We start from the raw sequence: 27158 nt of genomic DNA, 5'->3' as shown, positions 1-27158 counted from the left end.
AATCCAGTCAGGTAAAGTAATCCTTCATAACAAACGTGGAAGGAAAGCTGAGTACAACAAATGAGGATTTTCAGATAAAAATCAACTGCATATCAAAAATAATTCTCCTGTTCCGTTCTGCCCATTCAAAATCAGTGAAAATTGATAAAAGAAATATTCCACATAAACAAAAAAGCTTTTCTGTCTTAAACCTCAGCTACAGTAACCAAAATGTGCACTATATAAAGGGCTATAATAAAATAAGTAATTTTTAAATGCTTTATTTCATTTCCATAATTCTTTAAATAAGTATTCAAAAGCCACTTCTACGCTCATATTAAAATCCTTTCCTGTTCAGCAATTTAAACAGAAACAAACCAGCTGTAAGACTCCAGTCAAATGGTTACTGTGTCAACATTTAAACAATAACGGACATTATACAAGGGCAATCATATTTGGTTTTGATTAATGAGGACAGAAGTCTCCTGTTTCTTAGCATACTGCTATTTTAACATGGAAGACACAGCTGCACTGCTGTAATTTAGCATGCAAAAGGTACTTGCACTTCAAAAAGATGCAGGTAAAGCAAAGTCAAAACCATCAGGATAATCCTCTGGAAAGCAATCAAAAAACATAAACGTGAAATAAGGATTTTAACAACACAGATTTTATTTAGCATTCCCCACTTAACACTCATAATTAACCTGGATGAGTGTGACAGCACCAACACATGGATAGCAGACAAAGGAGCTCAAATAGTCACTTTCCCCACTTGCATACTTCAGCTGATTAGCACCATTTATTCTGCAATATCCAGAACAAAGTTTTAAGTGGTACAAAAATTTGTTTCAAAATTTTTTTCAGTGTATATTTAAGACAACAATAAGAATTCACTGGTAATGAAAACAGGTTATTGCATCCATGTTTCATACATTCATTCCCAGGACCCTATGTCATGATCTGAAGAGAAGCAAAAAAGGGTGGAGGAAAAAAAACGGAAAACAACAAAAACCACCAACTGAAGCTGGTGCTTGTTAAAACAAAACGGATGAGACTGAGCCAAACCCTATTGCCATATGAAGTATTTGCTTTTACTTCAGTTAAAATCTGGCTAGAAAGTGCCTAAGCTTTCCTTGATATTTCTCCTGTGCAAAGCAAACATGAAATCGTATCTATTTGAAAGCAAATTGCAACGGTAATCTGAAAAGAGAAAAAAATTGGTATCATGCCCTTCTCTTAATAATGGATAGAGAAAACCTTAAAACACAGACCCTTAAAACACAGACTTAAAAGAACAGAGTTTGGTATACTACAACAACCTTTGCAAAGGCTGGAAAGAGTTATAACACAACCAACACAATTGGTTTCAGGCTCTGTCCCTGTAGGATGGGAGACCTGTGGAAAGGGGTTAAAAGGAAGAATAATTGCCCAAGTAGGAGTCTGGCTGGTAAGGGCTGCTGTCACCATGTTAGAGGAGCCAAAGGCAAGCTGCTTTATGCAAGGAGATGGACTGGAGACATTACACCTCACCTAGTTCCACATGGTGGTCAGATCATGCGGAAGCACAAGTGCAGCCAGGCCTGAAATCACAAACAGGTGACAGACCTATCTAACACTCACCCCACAAGGATATGGAACGGCAGAATTCTTAAACTTCCCTTCTCAATCTACCCTGGAAAAGAAAGATTTCCTTTCTCTTCTCAAAAGGGAAGAAAAACCCTTGACATGTCTCAAATATGCAAGATCTGCTTCAACTAGGTAAACAGTAAATGTCCTTAGGAACTTTGAACATACTGTTTTTTCTTTTCAAGAGGAATTTATAACCTGCATGATGAACTAGAAAAATCACATTTCAAACACCACTTTAATAACAGTGTTGTAAAATAGAATTAATTTCCCTAATCAGTATATTGACATTAGCCAGACTAATGAAACTATATCATTTATGGAAAAGCAGGGTACCAAGCCAAAGTAAAAACAATCCAGCAGAGCCAGCTACAGCACAACAAGGAACAAGAGACCCGTGCTCATACACCCTCTGATGACCTTGAGCAACACCACACCAAAGGGTGTTAATTGGTATTGAGATTATAAACCAGAGTTTCTCCATTAAATTGTCCAATAAAACTTCATCAGAGCAGCTGGACTATCTAAAATTGCACCTGGACCTGCATGCTTCCTAACTCATGCAGAAAAAGACACAGATGGAGAGTATCTTAATCCTAGTTGGCATGTCAGTCAGTGTCTGTCCCACATCAAAGGAAAACAGCTTAAGCAAACCCTGACTTGACACTCATTCTTGCTCTGCTACTATGTCCTGAATTGTGCTGGAAGTGCTGCTTGTACAGCCATCCTATGAACTGTATCTGAAAGTTGATTCAGCTGAAATGCCGTTTTTCATCTGGATCAACCCCTCTGTACAAGGCATACAAGGCACACTTGAACCAGCATGGTACAGTGGAACACCGCCACAAAATAAAATATTAAAAAACAAAAAAATCAGTCAGTCTGGACAAAAATTCTGCTAGCCATGTAGGGCTGCAGTTCAAATGAAACAAAACTGAGGTGAACCACTATGAACATTAAATGCATTTGGTAAGCCTGTCTTCTCCTTCCTCCGCATCACCTCCTAGCACAAGATTCTGCAATGACACACAATAAACCAGATGTAAAAGCCAGTCTTTTGGTTCACGTTTCTGCTAAGTCGCTGGTGCAGTCTGCTATGCAGCATCACCAGCACTTGTGCCAGCACTTCACAAGGACAGAACCAGCTTATACCATTAGTACATCCAAACATGCAGCCTCTCCTTAAGGGAAAGAACTCTTTTTCAGATTATTGCCAAGTCTTAGTATGGTATATGTCCCCACATTAAAAAAAGAAAAAAGACATCCAGTCCTCAAGACTACAATAAAAGCTATAATTGGATGAATTTAATTTAAATGTTTTCAATTAAAAGTCTGATGATAGCAGAGAGGGATTTAAAAGATGCCTTGAGGATTTACAAACATTCATGCTACAGTATTTGCAAGTCCTGTGAAAGATGTGGAATCCTTTTCTACAACCACCATAAGTCTGCTTCTGGACTTCCCAGACAGTTATACCACTCTATAACTGTCATTGTAGAATGATCAGATAGTTACACACATCAATATCTAGAACCTAATTAAAATTTTACAATGTTTGTTTTCCTGTCATTTCCAACCAGACAGAAACTTTCCCATAAAGAAATGTGCCATGCCATGATCTTTAAGTGAGTCATCCAGAAGCTGATGGACAGTATTAAGAACTAGTATTTCTTATCCTCTATAAGGGTTTCAGAGTAAGTACCCTCAAGGATTTGTATCTGTTGCCTTACCAGGCAAAAGCTTTCTATCATGGCATTTTTCTACTTTTAGGGCAGCTGCTTCTGGGACAAAAGTGGCTGTGATACCACAGATGTTCTACAGCAGCAACATCAGCTTAAGCAACCTCTAAGTCCTCCACTGTCCAGCTGCTCACTTCTGGCCCTACACTGCCCCTTCTTTGACTGGGGAATCTATTTAGCTGAAAACCAGACACTTTTTTCCTGCATATTCAATCAAATCAGTTCTCCAGTCCACTGTCAACTACACACACAGCTGTGTCACCATACTGCATGTGTCCATATCGAACATAAATGCTGGCAAGATAAAACCATTTAATAACACCTTAAGATGATTGCTAGTAGCCATCCTGATTCCGTTTTTACTTCCTTGTGCCTTATTCCCCCTCATGATAACAAGTTTTTGTGTGGCTGGCTGAAAAGCCAGATCAGCAACAGATGCAGATTAAAACGAGTAGTGTGTGTGTGTGTGAGACCAGGTGAAATTGAACACACATCAGTTCCTTGGTCTGGTTCAGCCTGTGCTGGCTGACAGGAGGTGAGGAATGAGCAGGCTGCACTGCTCCTTTTGTTGGCAGTGCCAGTTTAGTGTCTAACCAGAGGATGTGGTTGTATGATACAGCTAAATTGGTCTAAGCTGACTCTTGCCAAAAGGGGCAATCTTGGATGCATGCCTTTGTTGCTTCCCTGTGCCAAATTGGTGCTTGTCTGCCCTTATGATGGGATGAAGTGACAGGAAACAAATCCTAATCCCTTTTCCCCCTCCACTTTACTTTTCACTAGTTTACTGCTGGTGAAGGAGGTTTCCATACTGCATTTTGTGTGTCTGCATTTTGTTTCCCTCTTCACCTCAAGGGCTTTAAGCTATCCTCCAGTGATCCTGGATGAGAAGCTTTAAGAGAAATTTCTCTGAGTAATTTTGCATATGGTAAAGTGGAATACTGGCTTTACCAATGGATAAACTAATCAAGTTTCCTGTGTGCTTACAGTGATACGGTCTTGCAACGGCAAGAGGATGGACTTAAACAGCTACCATGTAAAACAAGCTTCAGAGTAGTTTAGTCTTTGTATTTGTATCAATATTCCCTTGATAAAGGGAATATTTTTCAGAAAATTCATTATGGCTGTGGTTCTTGTGCAAAGCAAAGTCTGCCATGTTTGTCTATCTGAAATGGAAGTGTTTAAATGCCTTCAGAAGTTAGAAATGGATAAAGATTAGTTATTATTTACCAGTAATGTCTACCGCTTCTCTTGAGCAGATCTGTTTCCTCCCAGGTGTCATCATGGTCCATGCTCATATTGTTGTGACAGTAGTTTTGTGTTTTATAGCAACATAACTTAAAAACTCCTGGCTCCTGAGAGCATGCTATTCCCCTGTATAATTAAGATCTTGACAGTCAGTATTTAAATGAACCAAGGACTATCACCTTCCCTTACAAGAAAACTCAATAGCCAGAGTAAAACATAGAGGAATTTTAACTTAAAATTAAAACATAAAATAAATTTTAAAATAATTGAGTAAAAATCAGGGAAGCACAGAGGAAAAAAACTAAACCCCGTGCAATTATCAAGAAAGGACACCTCTCTAAACAGCTTTCCCTTGTTTGCATTTTCCCTTATTGCCCAAGTTGCCAGGGCAATAGCAATTTCCTACTGATTTAAGAATTGCTAAGCAACCTCCAGCACCTAACAGCAACAGCATGTGTGTGCAGCTGGGCTATTTTGAGTAGACAGGACATTTTTTTATTTTAAACCTAAGACCAGCCTTCTGTTAAATTATCATGCCAGCTGAGGTCAGCCAGCCAAGAGGCAATCTTGGGGCAAAGTGGCTTTCAGTGGACTTTTCACTTTTCAGTGGACAAATCTTTGAAATGAGTGAGAAGACTGGAAGAGAATGCCATGACATGCCCAAAAGCAACTATACCCCCCAGGTCATCACAAATTAAAATAACCCAGGAGAAGTGAAGTTTGCAGCAGGTGAAAGCAGAGGCACCACATTAGCTTGAGAAGTTAAAACAATCAGAATAAGAGATATCTTTAGATATCAAAGTCACCAACAGGAAGACCTACAAGGTTGTATTAAAAAAAAAATTCCTTTCCTGTCAGTCAGCTTAATTTAGACACACAACTGTTGGCAGAATTATTTTTCCAGTTAATTGAGAGCTAACATGAAGACACTGCCCATAAAGAATACACAATACAGTCAGCAGCAAGGCAAACATCACAAAGTCTGTATCCTGGAAGAGGTACAGTTTTGAGGACTTCTTCAGGAACCACCTTAAGTTAAGAAACCAAACCATGCAGACCACTAAAAAGAGGCCACCCTACAACATGTTTTATTTTAACGTACACATTGCACATGCATTTGACTTCTGCAAAACTAACCTGTCATCAGCTTCCTTCACTTCCACAGTAACTGGGAGCAAGGATGGGCAGAGGGGCAAAAGCAATCAAAAAGTAACCAAACTCATCCTGGATTAGAACCAGCGATTTGGAGGTGTAAATTGTCCATTTTGCCATGATTACAAGCCACTACACTGCAAAGCCTGTATTATAAAGGCAAAGATTACAACACATGGGAATGAAGACACTAGTAAAACACAGATGAGTACAACACAGATGAGTTCTTTATCTGAGCTAAAGAGCCCAAACCCATACGTGCACTGTGCCAGTAACATTGCAGTAACAGAGGATATCTTTGAATCTTCACCATCTCTCTCTGCTACCACCTCCAGCAAATCTAGCGGTGCAAGAGTCAAAATATGCTTGGGCCAGCAAGAAATGTTATCAGACAAAAAGCATGAACAGCTGTATAGAGATGTGAAGACTTGAGGGAGAAAAGATGCACATCTAGTGCAAAGCAATCAACTGCATCATCTGTGTTGTAGATAAACACAGCCTTGCACATGATTTTAACAACCCCTCATCAATTACAGTATTTCTCAAGCCCTAGATATTTCCTTATAAAACATTAACGTTTGCTTCACTCCATCCAGCACTGGCAGAAAGTTTTTAAGAGGTTTTCAAAAATCATCATTAAACATTGATTTCTTAAAGCCGCAAATAGCAAGCTAAGAAATGTAGTTTGACATTCCAGCTATTTTTTAAGAAATATTTTTCATTCTTCAATATGTATTTGGAGGAACTTTGTGGCTTTCAAGCTCACGGAACTTTGAGTACACAGAGAACTGATAATACCAAAGCTAGTTTAGAGATTAGAAATGATATTTAGAACAAACAATTCCTGCTGGAAAAAGAAATGAACTCTCCACCAATTTCTGAAGTCGTTAACTTTCGTTCAAAGCACGAATGAGGATAACATCCTTCTAATTTCAGAGGATGTTAAGCCTTAAACTGGTGAAGTACTTTATAGACATCAAATTCTCTCATATTTCTCAATGTGTTGAATGAGTGATCTAGTTTGAGAGACTAAAGATGATAGCTACTGAAGAAGTAACAGTTTTTGCTGAAGTTCAAAGAACAAAAGAGAGCAGAAAAATGTCATGTTCAGGTGTCATGTGCCAGTGGGTACACGGATGTATTTTAGGCCTTGGTCACAATAGAGTTCAACATCATAATTAAAAGAAGACTTCAGCCTACTGTTATGAAGCTGTTGGTTCCTGCTGCTTTCCTTTTGTCTCATCTAATGACTGTGCACCATGGGGTGACTCAGGTCAGCCGAACTAGCAGACGATTCACCCTGTGCAACATCAGAAGCCATTTATTCCCGGATCAGTCGGCTGGCTGTGCCCTGTGGCTGCACAATCACCAGCTCTGATGCAAAGGAAGAAGCAGGAGTGCAAGGTTGTGCAGAGGTTTGACCTGCCTTTGCAAGAACAGCACACTGAAAGATCAACTTAACTGTAATGTCAAAGAGCACACTTAAATATCTAGCAGCAGTGCCAACTCAGGCAGCCTGCTACACATTCCCACTCTCATACCTTCCTCATTGTGAAACCAGCATAAATCTTACAGAGACAACATGTACTGGGCCAGATGAAAAATAATCTAGAGAAAAACACTTCTTTTCAGGAGGATGTGTTCCCCAGAGTGGCTCACCATGGCCACAAAAACAGCTATGCCAGCAAAAACAGAGGGAGCTGAGAAAGGGAGCAAGCTGTTTGAGCCTGCACTGCTGCCAAAGAAATGCATGATGAACTGCAGTGTGTTTAGAACAGAACTGCCTGCTTTCCACCACCTTCTGACTGGCTGGCTTCCTTGCAATCACCGTCTGATGCATCTTTTAAAATTTCCTTCATGTTAAAGGCAAAGCATTCCTCCTCACCCCAGAGGGGCAAGTGGTGGAAGCGATGGGTTCAGACAGCAGCAAAGGCATGTGGCAGTGGATGCCAACAACCCATGGAAGCAGGGAGGCTACAGCAAACTAGAAAAAGGAATGCTGATGATCTGCAGCCAGATGTGAGCTTTGACTTGGAAATTCAGAGCTGAAAAAGTATAAAGGAGTTTTTGCTGAATATGGATTTAGAGCAGATTGGGATGAGAAAGTCATCGGACAAGAGAAGCATGGAAGTAAGGCCTCAGAAGAAACAATACACTTTCAGACAGAAGAATTGAAATTTGGGTCTAGAACTGGATGACACGGGACATAATAAAGTGGTGACTTAGGCAAGGCAGGAAAGACAGCTCAGGAAACAAATCTAGACTAAAATAAAATATTTTTTTTAATTTATAAATTTTTACCAGAAAAGGAAGAATTAAAACAAAGATAAAGTAGTTAAATTTCAGTCAGTTCAGTTCCTGGCACAAGCACGCGCTGCAGCACAAAGCAGCAGGCAAAACTACAATACTTTAGAATCTTAAGGATTTTTTGGCAAGGCTTTTTGGCAACTTACTTTTGTGTGTCTGACAAAGTAGTTTTTCATTTTATCTAATTCGGTGTGATCACAGGCTGACACTGAGATTGTACGTCCATATTGTATCACCACATCACCATTTGAAATTCTTGCCTTCTCTCCTTCAAGCAGTGACTTTGCAGCCATAGAGCAAGTCAATTCAGTTTGCTGTTCTGATGGAAAAGCTACACCTTGAAACATGCTCGTTTTCCCATTGTGATAGCAATCTGAATCCTGCAACCATAGATTCCTCAGATCTCATTAAAAACAAACAAAAAAACAACAAAATCCCCTAAACCAACCAACAAAGAAAAAGAAACTGAGGAGCAAGACCCATAGAAAAATTACAGATTTCAGTTACTTCATGTGAAGTACAGTGTGAAACCAAAGCCTGAAACAGAGTCTACAAGACATTTTCTGACCCCAGTCACATTCTTTAGTCATGACAGTATGAAACTGTCTACAGAAATTAAACCAATCTGAATTGGTTTTGTCTCTCCTCCCCATCAACAGACACTGGGTGTGGAATTCAAATTTCTTTGCATTTACTGGCATCTTCTAATGCAGCTACCCAGCATGACCTTCATTAAGTGGAAGGCCCAGCAACTGATTTACTAGATATTCTGTTCCCTTTTTCCCTTACAACAGCTGACCTTCCACCCTTGGATTTCTCCACTACTAAAAATAGGTGAGAATTTTTTTCAATGATTCATAGAGAAGCTAAGATCAATACCATTGTCTTGTTTATGCTAACCAGTTTACTGAAAAGAAGTAGCAAGTACCCTCTAACATGGAAATCTAAACAATGTGAGCAAAGAACATGGTGTAGGGATGGTGGAACCTGAATTGCTGCTGCTCTTTGCTAATTCAAAGGATACCAAATTCAACTACTTCTTTCTTACTAATTGCTCAGCAGCATAGAAAAGTGCACACATGTGCTGTTTATACTCTTGACACTCTGAAGCCCTTGCTGCACAGCTGTCACACTTGACACTAATACAAATTCAAAATATTTTATCTCTAAACAATACTGTCCCTCATTTTTAGTGACTACAAGCAAGTTTCAAGTCAAAACCTAAGAATAAAAGGTATAGACTAAAGACAAAAAAGAACACAACGCATACCTTACTCACAGTTCCCACGGATAAACCCAGCTAACTTCCATGCCAGCAGCTCTCTCCCCAGTCACTGAAAGAGAAAACAGGACACAAACACTCAGAGATCTAAAAACAAACAACCAAACAAAACCAAACATAGCCCATTTTCTCCTTGAAGGGTAAGGAGCAAAGTCCTTTATGCGGGACTCTTTTTAAACAGAATCTTTAATTCATTTGGTACACACTACAGAAGTTGGATTGAAATACCATCAAGACTGCCATGCTGGTATACACACACCATGCTACTTGCAGAGCAGAACTTTTATTTTAGGACTGCTGCTTTGTCAGTTCTGAAGGCATTCCTTGTTTGAGACCTAAGGCAGAATATTCACCAAATCATATACTCAATTTTCTAAACCCTGTACTGAAATAATTTTTAAACATTGGATAGTAGAACTTGGAGACTGTTATAACTAGTTTATCACAGGTTATGCATCCACACAAAACCAAGGAAAATATAAAAGTACAGAAATCTTAGAAGACAACAATGGGAACCCATTTTGGACGATGGGGAGAACCATCCCACGCACCTTAAAAACTCCTAACTGTACTGAAGTACCACATCATTTTGTTTGGCAATACAGTTCTAAAAGGTATGCACAGCAGTACCTAACTAGAAAATAATTACTTTGGAGGCTCTAGAAGATTGTTGTTTCAAATGGTAATAAAAGATTAGAAGTTGCCATACGTGTACTCCTACTTCCTTGGCCACCTTTAAAAAAAATACACATCAAAGTTTCCATTCCATTTCCTCCTCCGAGCTTTCCAGACTTTAGGGCTTCCTAGACACCAGAAGCACAGAACTGCAGTCAAGATGCCATGATACTCTGTCAATAAGATAAAATAAAAAAGAAATAGCCACCTCCCCAAATACAAACTTCAGACCAGATGGACTTTGGACATGAGTATTTAAATAGTTCCACTGAAAAGGAAAAAAAGTAGTACAAGAGATCTACTACTTCAACATCAGAAGGAATAAGATCAGTTACACTGATGAGTCTCAATGCTTGGATAGTCAGCTTAACACAAAATGTGAGTTTTCTGATCCCCAACAAATAATTTTATTCTGTTTCCACTGTACAGAAGGAGTTACAGGTAATTGCTCATCTCTTTGGTCCACTCTCCTTACTTACCTCCACTAATTTGAAGGAGAAGGGATTTACAATACTGGTACAAAAGGGAAAACAACCAAACAGTAAAGCCAACTACTTCAGAAACTTCCCTTATAGAGAATGTTCCTATTTTTCTCTGAATAAAATGTGCCAGCACACATTAATCATTGCTCTATCCCAGAATCAAGGAGTCATTCTGCCACCTCTCACAGTATATTTGTCATCAAGTCAATATTTAAAATGACTTACAACTACTTAATTAATTTAATGTGAGAACCCATAATAAGTAATTATTTTTCTTTATTAAAGCAGTCAAACTGATACAACTGTAATTAAAGCATAATAATGATGCAAGACTACATAATGAAGTATATATTTACAATGCACTTTTTATTGAATTGCAGATCCTAGATTTCCTAACAGGCAAGGCAAAAAGGCCTCTAGAAGTCAAGGAAATCTTCCACAAAGATAGAAAACAATTAACCACTGTTAAGAGTTTGTTATTTCAGCATAATGAACAAGGTACCTGAAAATTTAATTAAACAATTTTGCTGGAACATTCTTCTTGACAGCATTAAGCACATACCATCACAATTCAGTTGTGATTATGTTGGTTCTTTAAATCACAAATTATGAGTGAAATTTATCCATATATTAAATCTTGACCCCAGTGCAAGTTGGTTTTCTTTGTTTGTTGTTTGTTGGGGGTTTTTTTGGGGTTTCGTTTTTGGTTTGGGGGTTTTTTTGGAGATTCAGGTATCCCTGAAACCACTTTTCACAGGGAGGTGTGGAAAAGTTAGAAATACGATTCATTTGAAGATTTCTGTTGGCCAAACCCTAACTCCCAGTAATCTTGGTTCACTGAATATTATCTTCCAATTTAGGACTGCAACAGCACTGATAAAGCTGAACAATCACCATGCTGCTGCATTTAGCCCCCAGCACTTAAGATCCAGACTCTCCAGTCTCTCATTGAGTCAAGGCAGGTCCAACAGTGAGTTTTCTCTTGATCTGCCTGTCCTGGTACAGGGAATCTGCTGATTTTCTGTAGAAGTAAAACCCCATAACCAGTCAAAAAAATTTCTGTATTTTCTTCAGTGTATTTTTTTCCTTGCCTTAGCTTATTTACCTCTCTTGACTTTCCAACACTTCCATTAGGCTTCTCAGGTGCCTAGAGATCCTTCCTCTCCCACTCAAAACTCATCCTCCAAGACATCAGACATTTTTCTTACTTTCTCTACTAAGAACTAAAGTTCTATTTCAGACACTCTGACCATTAAAAAGTCAGTTTCAAAACTTTCAGTCCCATTTGCCAACAAAGTTCCTGCTCAACCTGTGACAGTGAAAGTATTGCATCCTGCAATTTACTGCTTGGTCATCTGAACCCCAAATAAGAGATAACTGGCTTGCAATAGGCATGAACAGCCATCAATTTTATTTTTTTTCTAATATGTGTGTGCTATTAAGCTAAGAGATGCTGCAGGTATAACATATTCCTATTGTTATTCACTCACTCCATGGAATTTCAACCCAGCTTCAAGACAAAACAACAGAAAACCCAGACACACCCTGCCTTCAAAATTAACAAAGTCAAATTTTACAAGTATTTAGCAGAACAGCCTTACAGTTGTAATGAAACACAAGCTCTTTACAGCTCCTCCTATGCTGCAGTGAGTGAGCAAAGATTAATCTGATAACTGAAACATTTTCTGGCACAATTCCAGTTAAACTGCTTTTGCTATTCTTTGCCCACAGTAGAATCAAAACATTCCTCCAACACTCCTTTTTCCTCTCACTACAGTCAATGCAGGCAGAACTCTACTGTCCTAGATTTTCTGAAGAAAAAACAGTGTCATCTCTAAGAAATGCAGAAGTCTCATCCTGCTGATAAACTTCTCCATCCAATGGAAAAGTTTATATGTCAGTGTTTACATGCTCAAGCCAAATGGCTGCTATTCCAGTGATTACAATGGCTTATTGCCTTCACTGGTGAATTGGAGTTTCAGCATGCCTGAACAACACAGAAACTGACTGACAGGACCCAGTAAGTCTGATCAGAACATGGCAAGGCAGAATTTATATCCCACCCTTCCAACACCCAGACTGTCTCTCGGATGGAGGCTTAAAAAAACCTCAGACTCAAGTGATCTGCTCCTGTAAATCATGTCCAACAGGACATATGAGAGCGAATGTACAGACAGTTATACTAGACCTAACATTAATATGGCCCTACCAGTCACCCAGAGAAAACTCATCTGGATGCAGGTCCATCTTACACAGTGGAATAGAAATTAAATTACAATGTAAACTACAATCACATTCTGCAGGGAAACTTCTTATATTGCTATAAAGATCACAAGGGAAGGCAAAAACAGTAATTTTTTTTAAATCATTCAAGTAGAGTCTTCGATGTTTTTTCCCAAAAGTTTCTGCCTGAAGGAGGAAAAGCTTGCCTGTAATTGACAGAAAGTGAATCCCGTCTCAGCTCAGAGCTGTACTATCACACATATAAACAACTGCAGAGCGAATGAGTTCATCGTAACATGGCTGTGGTTGTGTCTAAAGGATGATCTCATCTGAGTAAGCCTAAACAGGGTGTCAGCCATATGGATCAGTCATGCAATGAAGATATATCCTCAGCGTTCCCCTAAACCACGGGAAGTGTAGAACTCAAGGAACCACACATCCCCTCCCTGCTGTGTCTATAGCTAGTCATAATTGCTATATATTACAGGAAATATTAATTTGAGGTTTGAAACAATCTGTGATGTAGACTGTCCCAGACCAAAAGTAATTTCACAGAACTAGACATATCATTTCAGTCTCCTGTTCCCCTAACGTGAAGATACTCTGAAGATGAAGTGTAGTCAGCACATTTATTTGCCCCACTAGAAGATGGCAAAATAGGGAAGTTTCTGCACTGCTTTATGCCAGGACCCCTGCACTGTGGTACATACACATTTCAATATGCACCCATGGCAAGCAGAGAAAACAGCACCAGCAACTCCTGACCATGTCCAGGAGAAAGTTTTTCTTTCAGTGCCGAAAAGGTAGCCCCCAGTGATCAGCTGTTAACAAATAACATGCTGGCACATGCAGCAGCAGCTACCATGCTTCCTCTGCTGTACTCCACAAAAACTCTGCTTTTCTGGATCAGCAGGGCCCAAACAAGCTGAAATAGGAAGCATAAGTTAATTAAGAAGGATAAGCAGAACTAGGCAACACTCTAGTATGTAGTAAAGACAGCAAAAGCAGATGGATGTCAAGAGGTTAAGGTGCAGAAATCTCCAATTAAAAGCTCAGACTTTAGCTTTCAAGATTTAAAAAGACTTGCGACTCTACGTTAAATTTCATCTTCTTGCAGAGGTGTTATCAATATGGCTGTGTACCTAAATCCAAAATATTTCTCCGCACAAGAATAATGATGCTGCACACACACACATACAAGAAAATGGGGGAGGAAAAGGGAAAGGAATGCTGAACAAACTAAATTCATTAGATCAATTTCTGAAATACAAACCAAACTAATTTAAACAATTCCATTACCTCACTAAGTGACAAATTCTAAGATTTATCTGTGTGGAAAATAAGCATCTTGAATAAGAAATAGGAAAGGATCAAAGGAAATTAAATACTGTTAGCAGCCTTGTTTCTTCACATCTGAAAACAGAGTATCAGACTGAGGGCAGATTCCTGTACAAGCTGCATGCACTGCATGCCCTCTGCAAGGACAACCCACACTCAAAAATCAGAAGGCTCTGACTGACCCATGTGGCACATCTAAGTCTGGTAATGAAAACTATCCTCACCCCAATGCCATTCATTTCCCCTGAAGAAGCCACTTAACAGTGTTTGCACTCCAGAAAGCATTCAAAGGTTGGAAGGTAAAACCTACACATTAACCACACACAGCATCCCTTAAGGATTGAACAAAGTATTGACAAAGAAATGAGTTTCTGAATTTACACAAACTCATCCATTTCATCTAACACCCATACATAAAAGAAGAATCTCAGGAACAGTTTTAAAGCATAGTTCCTTCACTCCACCTATGCATTCCTGCATCTCCCCCCCGTTTTTTATTTGGGGTCTGAGGGGGAGAGGACTAGAACACACCCAGATTAAAAATCAGGCCTCTAAATTGGCACAGCATGCAGCTCCACAGACTCCACATCACTACTGAGGTGACAGCACATGGTGGGGAGGGGAAAAAAGGCAAATGGGAATATGAGCTGTTTAAGACAGCCCCACCAATAAAAGAAACGTCTGTGTAACCACATCCTCTGTTTGCAGTCTCAGTTCAGCAATATGTCCAACAGGAAATAATTACATTTGGCTTTTCCAGAGTAGGTGTCTGACAGTTTGAGACCACTGAACAATTGCTTTTTCTGCTTCCTTTCCAACAGTTCCTCAGGAAAAGACATTGACCCTCAGGACACAACTGATTAAAAAAAAAAAAAAAAAAAAAACACAACTTTAAAGGAATAGCTTAGTATAACTGTAATAAGATTTGCTAATTATTACCACTTTTTACATGGAGGAAATCAACTGTACTCTTCAAAAAGGATCTTAATCAAATACTGAGTTATCAGTAAGTAAACAAACATTGAGATAGTCCAATTGTATTATCTACAACACAGGAAGGACAGCTGAGCATAGAGAATAAAGGCAGAACAGTATTGGAGTTGCTATAAATTGTGCTTTTGAGGTGAAAGGCATATAAGGAGAAACCCTGAACATTCCAAATGAGTGCAACAATTAATCTTGTGATAATGTTTTGACACATCATAAGAATTCATCTGCTTTCTCCTCCAGCATCCAAACCTTTTTGTTCTGTTATTTTTCTCTCTCTAGTACAGCTGCTGTTTTCCCTACTAAATACCATACAGGAATTTAATCATGGCTCAACAGTGAAAGAAATCCAGTAGGGATTGTTAATATTATTATTATCATCATCATTAAAGGGTACTTTTATTGTCTCAATGTACATTTCACCTGGAGGTTCAAAAATGAAAGTCTGTGATAAATGCTGCTGCTTTGCCATACCAGTAGAAGTCAGCATTTAAAAAAAAAAAAAAAAAAACCAAAAAACACAAGCAAACAAACACTCCTCCACAAACCTAAGAGTTTCCCATTATTTCATATTCAAGAGGAGGAAAAATATTAGAGGCTGCTTTTGGAAAAATGCCACATTCTCTTAGTTTTACGTCAAAATGTCTTCTTTGCATTTTTCTTTCCCTTCTCTCCCTTTCATGATCTGCTTGTTGCCTGAAGATTTGGGAGCCTTCTCCTAAAGGATGATAGGAGTGGATGGCCTTAATTAAACAGAAACTGAAGCGGCTTCCACAACTGTTGGAACCAGCGAATACAGCTCTGCTCACATTTTGTATAGAACAGAAGCTGTAACTGGCAGTGTTTCACTCTTTTCCTGAAATCACATTTGGTTTCTAAATTGTAAGAAAGGAAGGACTGGAAAGGGCTCAGTAAGCCAATATCTGGTAATTAAGAAGGGCAAATTTGCCTACTTGTGGAAAAATTGAGGCATTTGCTTTTAGCCCTGAGTCTTTTTCTCCTTTCAGCAGAAAGCACGAATCTAAAGAACAGAAAAGGAGTTCACAGTCAGCTTCAAATCATACACTTATTTTAAATTCTATTATTAGATTCTATTTAATCACAACTATTAGATCACTCATTAAATCACTGCAGTAAATGGGAACAAATCGGTGTTCCTTTCATTTCATATTCAGTAATGACTGAAATATTTTTGGAAATACTTATGAAGATCTAAAGGCATTACACTTCAACAGTTCAACAGTAGGGATTTTACAGAAGCGTGTCTTTACAGAAACCTAGTGAGGGGTTTTGTGCAAGCAGCAGACATATAATAAAATCAGTGGAGGAAGTTCATTTGTATTTTTACCTGAAAACCAACACATAAGTAGAAAACACACTTCCAGTAAGTCAGCTATGCCACAAGTAGCCCTGATACAAATACAAATTTAAAATAAAGACAGAATGTTGGGATATACATATTTAGTCCAGAATAGCTAGATTTTATATTTTACAAATATTCAGAGCTGTGTCTTCAGATCCTACCAAGAAACAAAAAGCACATTTTGGCTTCCAAGATACAGAAAAGAAGTTGCAGACTTAAATAGAAACATTTTTAATGTCTTCAAAATCCATTTTCTATGGACAGCAGGTTAAAATGCAGTTTCACAGCACAGGCCTTGATGCTGTCTGGACAAACGATACCAGAAAGGGACTGCTAAAAGCAGCAGCAAAGCTGCAACCCTTTATTCAGTTCGCTCAAGGCTCATTTTGTAAAACAGAGCCACACAGAACCGTATGAACACGAAGTTGGCATGATGCAGCGTTAAGGTTGCACAGATGCAGATCATGAAGATCCCACGAGGGTTATTCCCACTAACACACACAGAGTTCAGTTTTCATCCGTGATCGGGAAGATGTGAAATTACAGTCCCCTTCCATACAAGATTTTACAGCCACAGGGAGGAAGACAAACGGCTGGGACACGCGGATGTTACCTCAAAGAAGCACCCAGACACAGCACGGACAGGCATCTTCCCGGTGGGAAAATCAACCCGCTCAAGGAGCCCGGGGGGGGATGGCGCTGCCCAAACCCTTCGAGTCCCTGTCAGCACTGCCCGGCCTCGAACGCCGGAAAGAGCCCCCCAGAACCACCCCCACCGACCCGCTGAACGCCCGGGACCCTTCCCGGGGGGAGGCCGGGGAGGGGCGCAGCGCGCTCCGGGCCAGCGCGGACACAGCGCGGGGGCTCCGGAGGGGCCGCGGGGAGCGGCCGTGCCCCAGCGCGGGGAGGTGCCGGGGCGGGCCCGAGCCCACCCTCCCTCTGTCTGCCGCTGGCGCGCCCCGAGGCCGCGCCGCAGGTCCCGGCCGAGCCGCAGCTCCGCGCTCACCTGGTCACGGCTCCATCGCGCCCGAACCCGCCCGTGCCCGTCCCCGGCGGAGAAGGCACCGCCCCCGCTCCCGCAGCCCGGCCGCGCCACCGCCGGCCGGCGCCTCGCAACCGCGGAAGCGCCCGCCCCCCGCCAGCTCCACCAATCAGAGCGCAGAGGCGCCGGTGAGCGGCACGAGAAGCGACCAATGGGCCGCGAGCACCTGGGGAAGCTAACGGGAGCGAGGGGCGGGCGCCGCCTGAGTGACAGGGCGCGCAGCCAACAGAAGGCAGAGATGAGGTCATCGTGGGCGGGGCGGAGGGGGCGGGCGCCCGCTGGGCGGGGAAGGGCGGGGCTTCGCCCCTAAAGGCGCAGCGCCGCCCTTGTGGGCGCCGTGGGGTGTGAGGGTGAGTTAGTAAAAGAGGGGGGCAAAAACATGGAACATCCCGTGAGGGGTGGCAGTTCTGGGAGTTTCGGGTTTAATAACACGTCAGGAATATTTACCTTCCTTTCTCCATGTTTTCACCCAGCACCGCCCCCGCCTAATCCTTGGGATGGGAATGGGGGGCTCCCGGCAGAGCCTGGAAGCTAAATGCAGCAGCCTGGTGATTGTTCAGCTTCATCACCGGACTGTCGCAATCTTAAATCAGAATATCTTCAGTGGAGCAAGTTTGCGGAAACTGTGGATTGGCCAGCAGAAATCTTCAAATGAAAGACATTTCTAACTCTTCCGCACTTTCAGGTGTGAAAAGCAGTTTTGGGGTAGCTGTGTCTCAAAATCCCAGAGCAGCCCACAATGTGGAGTGTGCTGCTGTCACTGCCTGGCCTGAGACTGGAGGATGCCTGGCAGCTCTGGTCCTTCTCTAGGAGAAGCACAAAGCTTCTGGATGTGGTACAAAACCAGGAAAATACATGGTGCAAGTGGGTGAAGTGTCCATAATGAAAACTTCGGTCAACTGTGGTGGGGTTGAGAGAAAATAGAGGAATGATGGCATCCCTGAGGAGCAGGGCAGGGGACCGTAGCTGGAGTGTTGTAATATCATTATAAATAGGCTGTGTTTTACCTGCAGTGATGTTCTCAGCCCTGCTTACTGTATCTCAAAAGGACGTGAGTCATGACAGAGACTGTAACAATGCTCTGTGAAGGATTGCCTCGCTCAGTGAAGCTGAAAAAGTTAGGATCATCTTTCAAAACAAAGAAAAGAGCGAGGTATACAATAACAAGTGGTTTAAAGAAGGCGTCAGAGGCCTTTCCTTATTCTCTCATATAGTCAGAGAACTGGAGGACGTGATATAATTGCAAAGCAATGTATGTGAAGTAGTTAGGAAAAAATGTTTGTGCTGTGTACAATTAATCTGTGAACTTCATGATAAGAAGCTTGATGGTACAAGTATGTTAAGAAGAACCAAATTCTTAGCCAGTCACTGCCAGTCAGCCACTATCTTGCCCTGGTTTCCAATCCTGACATTTACAGCTTTTTGATTTTCATTCCCAGGGATCCAGTTCAGCTTTGGCTACACACATAGATCTTTGCAGTAACATAATTCTTCTCCCTGCTGTTTCACAGTCTTAACCCTGCAGAGGTGGCTTAGTGGAAGAGTCAAAACCACAAAACGTTCCCATGCATGCTGGTAATTCTGTGAGTTTCAGTTTTAATGACAAGTCAGGAATATCCACCTTCTTTTCTGCCATGTTTTCTAACAGCTCTTTAGGGGTCTGAGACAAATACTCCAAGTGAATGAGAAAGCGTGGATGTCTTCCTGTTCTACATTGCCAATTTTAGCAACAGTGGTGTGTGGCTCATTCTTGAAATCATTTCCTTAGGAGATCTGTTTACAGAACAGGGGAGAATGGATGATGTGTGCAAGGGCATGGCACAAACTGATGGCAAAACTCACAGATCTGCACATATTTCCAGTTTACAAGCTGAAGTCCTGCTCACTGTATCTTCCCTCAAACATAGGAACATTTAAGAGATGGAACTGATTTACAAACTATGCCTGTTACAGATTATTTTCAGTAGGTACTACTATGCTTTTCTAAGGATTCAAAGGTATTTACAGGCCTTGATAAATATGTAGTAGGGGTAACCATAAAAATATACTTCCACTTGTCCATAAAATCTTTCTGTCTTCACCAGGAACAGGGACAAGTGAAGAACACTTTTACCCGAGCTATATTTTTGTTTTAGTTTTGAAGGCCTTGTTATTTTCAGTAGCTTTCAATTTCCTTAAGACTCATAATGAATTAACTACATTCACATTTTATTAACAAATGCATAAGAGCACTTGCAGCATTAGTAAAGGCAGCAAATCAAGTCTATTAAATTACTTCCATTGGATTTAATGTTAGATGAAAGTTTGCACTGAACAAAGAAGGCGCCAGTGCAGTATAACAGAATACAACAGAATTCAGTACAGTGAGACTGTGTATGTGCAGTTCTGAACTCAATTGCATAATCACAAAATTAAGTTACTTCTGGGTGCCTACCATGAACAACTAAGCTTGGGGTCTTACCCAGAAATATTAGATTTTCCTGACGTGATGTCTTAGACATCATTGACTTAGCATTAAATTCACTTTTGCATTTGGATTTCCTTTCTCTTTAAAGAAAAGCAGGTAAGAATAGAGGGGTGGGGGGGTGGAAATCAAAAGAGAGCAAAGCAAAGGATGTCCCTAAGAGTGTTTCTAAAGATAAAGTTCTTAAAATGGCTCGATGTGGTGCTTAACATTAAAGGCTGGATGGCCTTCAGCCATGTAAAGATTACTCTGCTTAAAACCACAAACTATTACAGAACCCTTAATGACCCAACAACTCAGAACATGCCTAACAGTGCCTCGGCATTGGGCTGGTGGACAAATCATCTCCTGATGGAGAAAGAACCTTGTTGGCACAGATAAATGGTCCAGCTTCATTTTGGGGGGAGTAATGAATTCTGCTGTCATGGCTTCTGACTGTTAACATGCATCCTAGCAGCTCAGCAAGATCCCAGGTTTCCCAGTGGTTTGCACAGAGCACAGCAGCAGGTGCTCACATGTGTGTGAGCAGGAGTGTGCAGGGACTTCCCAGGGCTCTGAGGAAGATCCTTCCAGGGGCAGCTGGCCAAACAGGGATGATTGCCAGCCCTAGGCTCAGCAGAGCCTGCACACCAGCTGCTGTGGCCAGGCTCTTCAAGCCCTGTGCTCAAGGGAGGCCACCCCTGCGGCAGCTCTGCCCCAGCACCTCTGGTGAGCACTTCCATGAGCCATAATTGCCTGGATCAGGGCTGCAGGAGCTCTTACAGCAGATCAAACACTGTACATCACTTGATCAGCTCATCTTCCCTGTCTGGCCTCAGGCCAGAGCCTACAATTCCCTCACAGGCTGTAGGACAGACGTTGAGAAGGAGGGTGGGCCAGACGAGGTTGGGCAGGGGAAGGAATAGGAGGATGCAGAAGTCCTGAAGTTCAGGCATGGATTTGGGTATGCAGGAGGAGGAGTAGGCTGTGGACACTGAGGATTGGGCCCCTAATGGAAAGCAGAGGGCTGTGAATGGTCCAGCTCTGGGCAGACAGCTGCTGCAAGCCCCCACGGTGCTGCCACAGTCCTGCTGTGTTGGGAGTTCTTGTGGGAGCTTTAAAGGGAGCAGTTGACTTCAGGGTTGCATTGTAAAACTAGGAGATGGTGTCTTCTCAGCCTTATTTAATCAAGTCTTGACAAGCAAGAGGCAACTGGAAAAAGTGCCTAACAAGATTCTTTGCCTTCAGTGAGGCCAGTTGCTTTCACTTTTTAAGTGGAATCCTGCTATTTACATGGTTTCATTCTTTGACCTGCACATCTGTCCTATAATCCCTACAGTTTAAGTGTCTCTTGAGAAGAGAGTTGGGCAAAGACAAATATCTTAGGTAATTCCATGACTGTTCAAAATGTTAGAGACACTCATTTTCCTGTCTTACTAAAGATTTTCTGTTTTGAAATAGGTCAGCAGTTTCAGTTTGGTAAACACCAACGTATTTCTATTAATCGCAGTTTAGCTGGGCAAAGAATCTACCTTCCTATGTGCCCTTTACATAAAAAGATTTTTCCTGCTCAGCTGCTCAAAGAGAGAGTAACATATGGGAAAAACAGAGCAAAGGAAAATAAAATCCTTTTTAAAAGTATGTCCTTTAGGTAAATATCAAGCATGAGAATTTGCAATAGGGAAGTTGTTTGGGGAAGTGTAAGCACTCCTAAAAAAGTGTGTAGATTAGTATCAGAGTCCAGAGTTAATAATTAGTGTCATCTATCAAAGAATACATTAATCATTAACTTGAGGCTGTGACTTCCAAGTTGTAACCCACATAGATAGAAAAGCATTAACCGTAGTAAATAGCACAGTTTACAAACTCATTGGTTCAAAAGCGCAGGGGTAAAGCTACATAGCGCTTTATGAGAAGAGGTGAAGGTTGGCCATCGTCTCTTGGCTCTAAAGGGCTGGAATAGACACCAGCTCTGGGGCTTTGTAGTATTTCCCTGCTTCCCTTAGATGGAGCCAAACTCACATGGTCCAGCTGCCTGTGACTCACCAGTAGTGCATGCAACTTGCCCAAAATCAGAGAACTATGCAGCAGGGGAGTTTGTCATGGGTCCCTAAGCCCCATTTCCTGCCCGTTCCCTAGACTAACTTCCTAATACTGGTTCATTGCCTCCCAGGTCTGTTCCCACAGTGCGACGGAGACAGACGGTGACACACAAATGCACTAATCTGACACCAACCTTCCCTTGCAGCTGGAAGGGAAATGTTTTTTCAGATGTTACAATTACTACCTTTCTAACCACACGTTATATCACAGCTTTTGCTACTATTCATTTGCACATTGAATGGATAAGGCATTAAGAAGTTTGGAGGCTTTTTCCTTCCATGTTGCATTGTGATCTTGGGCAAAATTCTGATCTACCAGGTCTTGTGACTCTGTAAAACGTTTGGGATCTATATGATTGCAGTGCAATGACTTGTAATAGAAAGTAGGAACTTCAGAGAACACAGAGGAGTCTACAGTCTCTGCCACCTGTGAAGTGATAGCTAAATTACAGCAATTTGATCAAAAAGCTGCATAAGAAAGACAGAAACAGCTATCAGCAAAACAAGGATAAGAGAATTACAGGGTAAGGAGTGAGCATTTCCAGTCTTTGGGAGTGAGAAACAATAGTTACTCTCCTGACAGCAACTTAACGTTCTTTCCTCAATTCAAGAGCCAAGAAAGACATCTTCACATCTGTGTTCAGAAGAGTGCAAAGCCATTCATGTAAGGGGCAAGAGTATTTCCACACTGACTTTACTTACCTGGCAACAGATGTCACTACATTGGATTTGCAAGTGCTATGGAAACATCTGAGGCAACTTAGAGAGAGTGCCCTTTTTCTAGTCTTCTATTTTTAAGTAAAACCACAGAAGACGTAATTTTCTCAAAAGCCTATTACATTTAAAGGCTCTGTCTTGTTATCCTGCCATTTGGTGTTCAGACTAAATCATGATGAATCAAAACACGGAGACTGTGTGTTGGTAATATCCCAGCCAGTAATTTCACGATTATAAACTGCACCTGATTATAAGCCGCATGTCCAGGTGTTGGCAACTGTCTTGGGTTACAATACAGGATGTGATAAAAGGTATCTGTTCTATCACCATCTGTTGAGGGTGGGGGCAGTGATCCTTATCTCCACGGGAGATATTCTGCTAATGGGCCATCCATTGAAACCAGGCAGGGCATTGTTCTTTATCTTTTCATACCCCATCCTTCCTCCAGGGAGTCATTTTTTGCTAATGGCCCATTGAGTCCCACTGTGTGACTGATACAATTACTTCATCCCACTGGAAGTTGCTCCAGCCAGGGGGAAGAGCCCAACATTTCTTACCAAAATAAAAACAGAGGTTTTGGGACACTAAGGGAGCCCCTTTCTCCACTGGACTCCAGAGGAAAACCAGATTTCTCCACATCACCACTAGACCTCCGGAGGGAAACTGCACCTTCTGCAGGAGCACTGCTCCAACTGAATCACATCTGTCACTGCAGGAGGATGCAGCCACCATTTAATGGGACCGCTACCAACACCCTGCCTGACAGGGTGTCAGGTTGTACTCTGACTTTGTCAGGGTTTGGAGTTTGTTTCTTTGTAGTACTGTACTTCTATTTTAATTTCCCTAGTAAAGAACTGTTATTCCTAATTCCCACATCTTTGCCTGAAAGCCCCTTGATTTCAAAATTATAATAATTTGGAGGGAGGGGGTTTACATTCTCCATTTCAAAGAGAGGCTCCTGCCTTTCTCAGCAGACACCTGTCCTCCAAACTAAAACAGCAACTTTTCGTTCTTTGTCCGTATATAAGCCGCACCTGATTATAAGCCGCACTTCCAGGTTCAGACCAAAATTTTAGTCAAAATGGTGTGGCTTATAATAATGAAATTACTGTAACTGGAGAAAAGATCTGCACACAGCTTTATATCCCTGTCATTCTACACCTATCATAGCATTTGCAGAAGTCCTTTCATCCCTTCCACAGAGGCATTTGGAGTGCAGAAAGAGGCTGTGACAACCAAACAGTTGAGAAAACTGGGAAGGGTTTTCTGGTACCATTTTTTTGGAGGGAGCCTCCTTTTCCAGTGGCTTGCTCAAAGAAGGAGATGCTGGAGCCCACTCTGATTTGCCACATCTTCATCAGGGCTGTGTAACTTCCCAGCTGCTCCAAGGTTCTGACTCCAAGGTCTGCTCTCGAAGGAGTTATGTTCTCCATCTTTCATTGCCAGAGAAGTTGCAGCTGGAGGATTTGGAAAGAGGAGATTTGATCCCCACAAAGCCCTGGGGGTTCCCCAGAGTGGTGAGTAATCAGCATGGGGAGAGGAAGTGTGTGACACTCTCATCTTTACTTCGTTTAGATGTTTCCCATGAAGCAACAAGAGGATCTTTGGATTTCCGTTTGCAAAGCCCTTGTCTGATTTCAGCTGCGATGTCACCCTGCAAGAGCTGACTCATCCAGCAGGGCTGCGGTTCCAAGGAACACAGGCAGAGGCTGGGAAAGTTCAGAGCTATTTTCAGAGCTTGGGGGAGTTGGACTGTGGGGTCCCACTCTCTGGAAAAGGTTCTGGATAGAGAGTGGGCTGTCCAAGAGGCTCAGTAAAACTGGACACTGCCATGACCTCACAGGCTTCAAAGCAAACAGACTGCAAAGGCAGAAAACGGTAGAGAAAAAGTAATCATCATCCACTGGGAAAGAGTTCCTTTGGCATTGTGAGCTGACCAATCACCTTAACATGGCTTAGCTGCATTAAATGGTCTCTGGAGCAGGATTTTGGCAGTGCCCAGACAAAGATGGACCAAAGAGAAATTGTGCAATACATTGGCAGAGTATGCTGATATTCACCCAAATGAGTGCAGCCTCATCTTCTGCCTCAGTTTACCTTCATCTGTTTACCTCGACCCAGATAACGTGCCTGGTATTTCCAAAACTCTCCCTAGTCTGGGTAAGGCTTGTTAACATAACATTCAGCCTTCCAGTCTTAATAACAAGATTTACAATTGTGATAAGAAACATTTTAAAATGTGATTTAATATATATATTAAAAACAGTGGAGGGAAAAGCTCTAGAGAGAAATTAGAGTATTTTAATTTATGCTTGAGAAAAGAGGGATCAAATGGAAAGGGGAAAAAAAAAAGAATGAGTGCTCAATGCTGTCTGGGGAACACAGCAGCAGCCTTTCTCAGACAGGCCTGATGTTCCTACAAAACAGCCAATCCAGGAATGAGCATTCCAGATAAACAAAGATGCACAAAGATAGAAAGTAGGAATCAAATTCAAGTGGAGCTGCTTTCTACTTTCCCCTGCCACTGCTGCAGCACAATGCTGAAACTAGGCAGATGAATTTGCTCCCCAAAAAAGATATCCTTGTGTGGCAGAGTTGCCCATCAGACACCAAAAGCTCTTCCAGCTGCTGGCAATGTAGCAAGAGCGACAGGCTGCTGGCCAGGGCTCTCATGATGGAGCCCACGTGAACCAGGGAAGTACCCGGGGGTGGTTTGCTTGCACTGGGACTGCTCCGCATCTTGGATCCTAACATTCCTCTACTCCTTCTGCTCCAAGGGAGCCATTTGTCAGAATTAAATGTCTGGTTAAAGGGGCTGAGACAAAGCATTCTCACAGAGCTTATTTCTCCAGAAATGTGTGTGATGCCAGTATATAATGTCAGGAGGCAGCTTTGCCTAAAATACCAGGGGCATCTAATTTCAAAAAAAGAATACTGGAGAAAGAGTGTAGGTTGGAATTGAAGGACAGAAATTATAAAAAGGAGGGATATATTGCTATGCTGAAGCCCCCTGTGATTATTTAGTTTACAGGGAGACATTCAGAAAAGGAAACATAATGGAAAAGCAGAAAATACTGAAGTCCGTAAAGGCATTTTACAGTGCCCTGATTGCTCCTATACTGAATGAGGACTCAGGGAACCTGCAAAGGATGCATTTTGAAGTGGGCAACAGGAGACATGTTTATTACAAAATAAAATTGAGTGTGCACAGGAAATGTATTATTTACTACAGAATGATGTTATTTGTGAGACTTTCGCAAACCATCATTCACTTCAGTCACCTTAAGTGTTAAGTAGGATTAGACTTGGGAAAAAAAGAGGATAATCAGAGGTTGTTACTTTTATTTTCTCTTTTATGTTTGAGGGATAAAATCCTATTAGCTTCAGGGCATGGAGCAATCTCAGAAAGCCCATGATTAGAAATAACTTATTCCGTAGGCAAATTATCCTATTCTTCTCTTCAACTTTTCTGGGAATAATCTTCTGCTGGTTTCTGTCACAGATAGGATAGTTGCCTGCAGGGGTAATTTTTCAGTACGTGTTTTGCTGCTGGGGTGTGTTAGTAAAGGTATGAGCTGGAATTTCAAAGACTGTTTTCAGGCCACTTTCATTGGCAGCAAAACACCATGTGACAGATGAAGACAGAATTCAAGTGACTGACATGTTTTTTCAACCCCTTGAGTCTCTGCCAAACATAAGAAAAAATATATTTAATCTGTATTTTGTGAATATGCTTATTTTTTTTCATAGTAGCCTAGCCTTCAGAGAATCTCCTAAGTTAATATTGTTCAGCTTTGTATCTTGAGCATCATCTATTTCCTGGTTATAGTCTGCATCTCTATTACTGTTTCTGCTGTAGAGAAGAAATCCAACCTTCTCTGCTGCCACCATGTTCCAGACATCTAAATCTTTGAAATCTGTCTTTGTGTGGGCAATGGGCTCTGGCATGTTGAGAGACCCTACATTTGCTCCCCGTGCTGTGGATGTCAGCAGTTCTCTAGCACCCCTATTCTCACTGCTGAATACACAGGCTGATGTTTAGCCACTGTTTACCACTTTTCTCCCTAAGATGTTGCAAGTCCCTTCTTGCTGACTTGATAGGTTTGTCTTCTGTGAGCACATCACCCTGGTTTGGTTCCACAGCAGGCTTATCCTGATGATGCCAGAGGTTGTGACATTCACTGCCCCTACTCTGGCCGTGTCCTGTAATGTCCTGCACTTATCACATGCAAATATTCTGAAAGATCAAGTCTCTTCTGCCCCAGCAAAGTGCCCAGTTGAGGGTGAAGTGAGCTACACAATTGCTCTAAGCCTGGTCTCTTCTGTCTGCTGGACACGGTGTCACTTGCTGCTCTTGCACCTGAAATGTGCACTTCATCCTGGGCTGTGCACTGAGCTGGCTCATCCCTCTCTGTACTTGGTGGGTCATGAGAGCTGTCACTGGGTCTCTCTTTCA

The 27158-nt window shown here is 41.6% G+C and overlaps 1 protein-coding gene across 1 annotated transcript in view; it reads right to left on the bottom strand.

Moving 5' to 3' along the window:
* Positions 1–17047, bottom strand: part of MRTFA (myocardin related transcription factor A) — a 94772-nt gene extending 77725 nt beyond the window's left edge. Inside the window, exon 1 of the mRNA XM_033057647.1 lies at positions 17012–17047. Coding sequence (XP_032913538.1) covers positions 17012–17047 — 36 coding nt within the window. The remainder of the gene's footprint in view (positions 1–17011) is intronic.
* Positions 17048–27158: the final 10111 nt, after the last annotated feature.

Source organism: Catharus ustulatus, chromosome 4, assembly GCF_009819885.2.
Source record: "Catharus ustulatus isolate bCatUst1 chromosome 4, bCatUst1.pri.v2, whole genome shotgun sequence".
Lineage (NCBI taxonomy): Eukaryota > Metazoa > Chordata > Aves > Passeriformes > Turdidae > Catharus > Catharus ustulatus.
The sequence above is the reverse complement of the archived record's forward strand: the minus strand, read 5'-3'. Positions and strand labels throughout refer to the sequence as shown.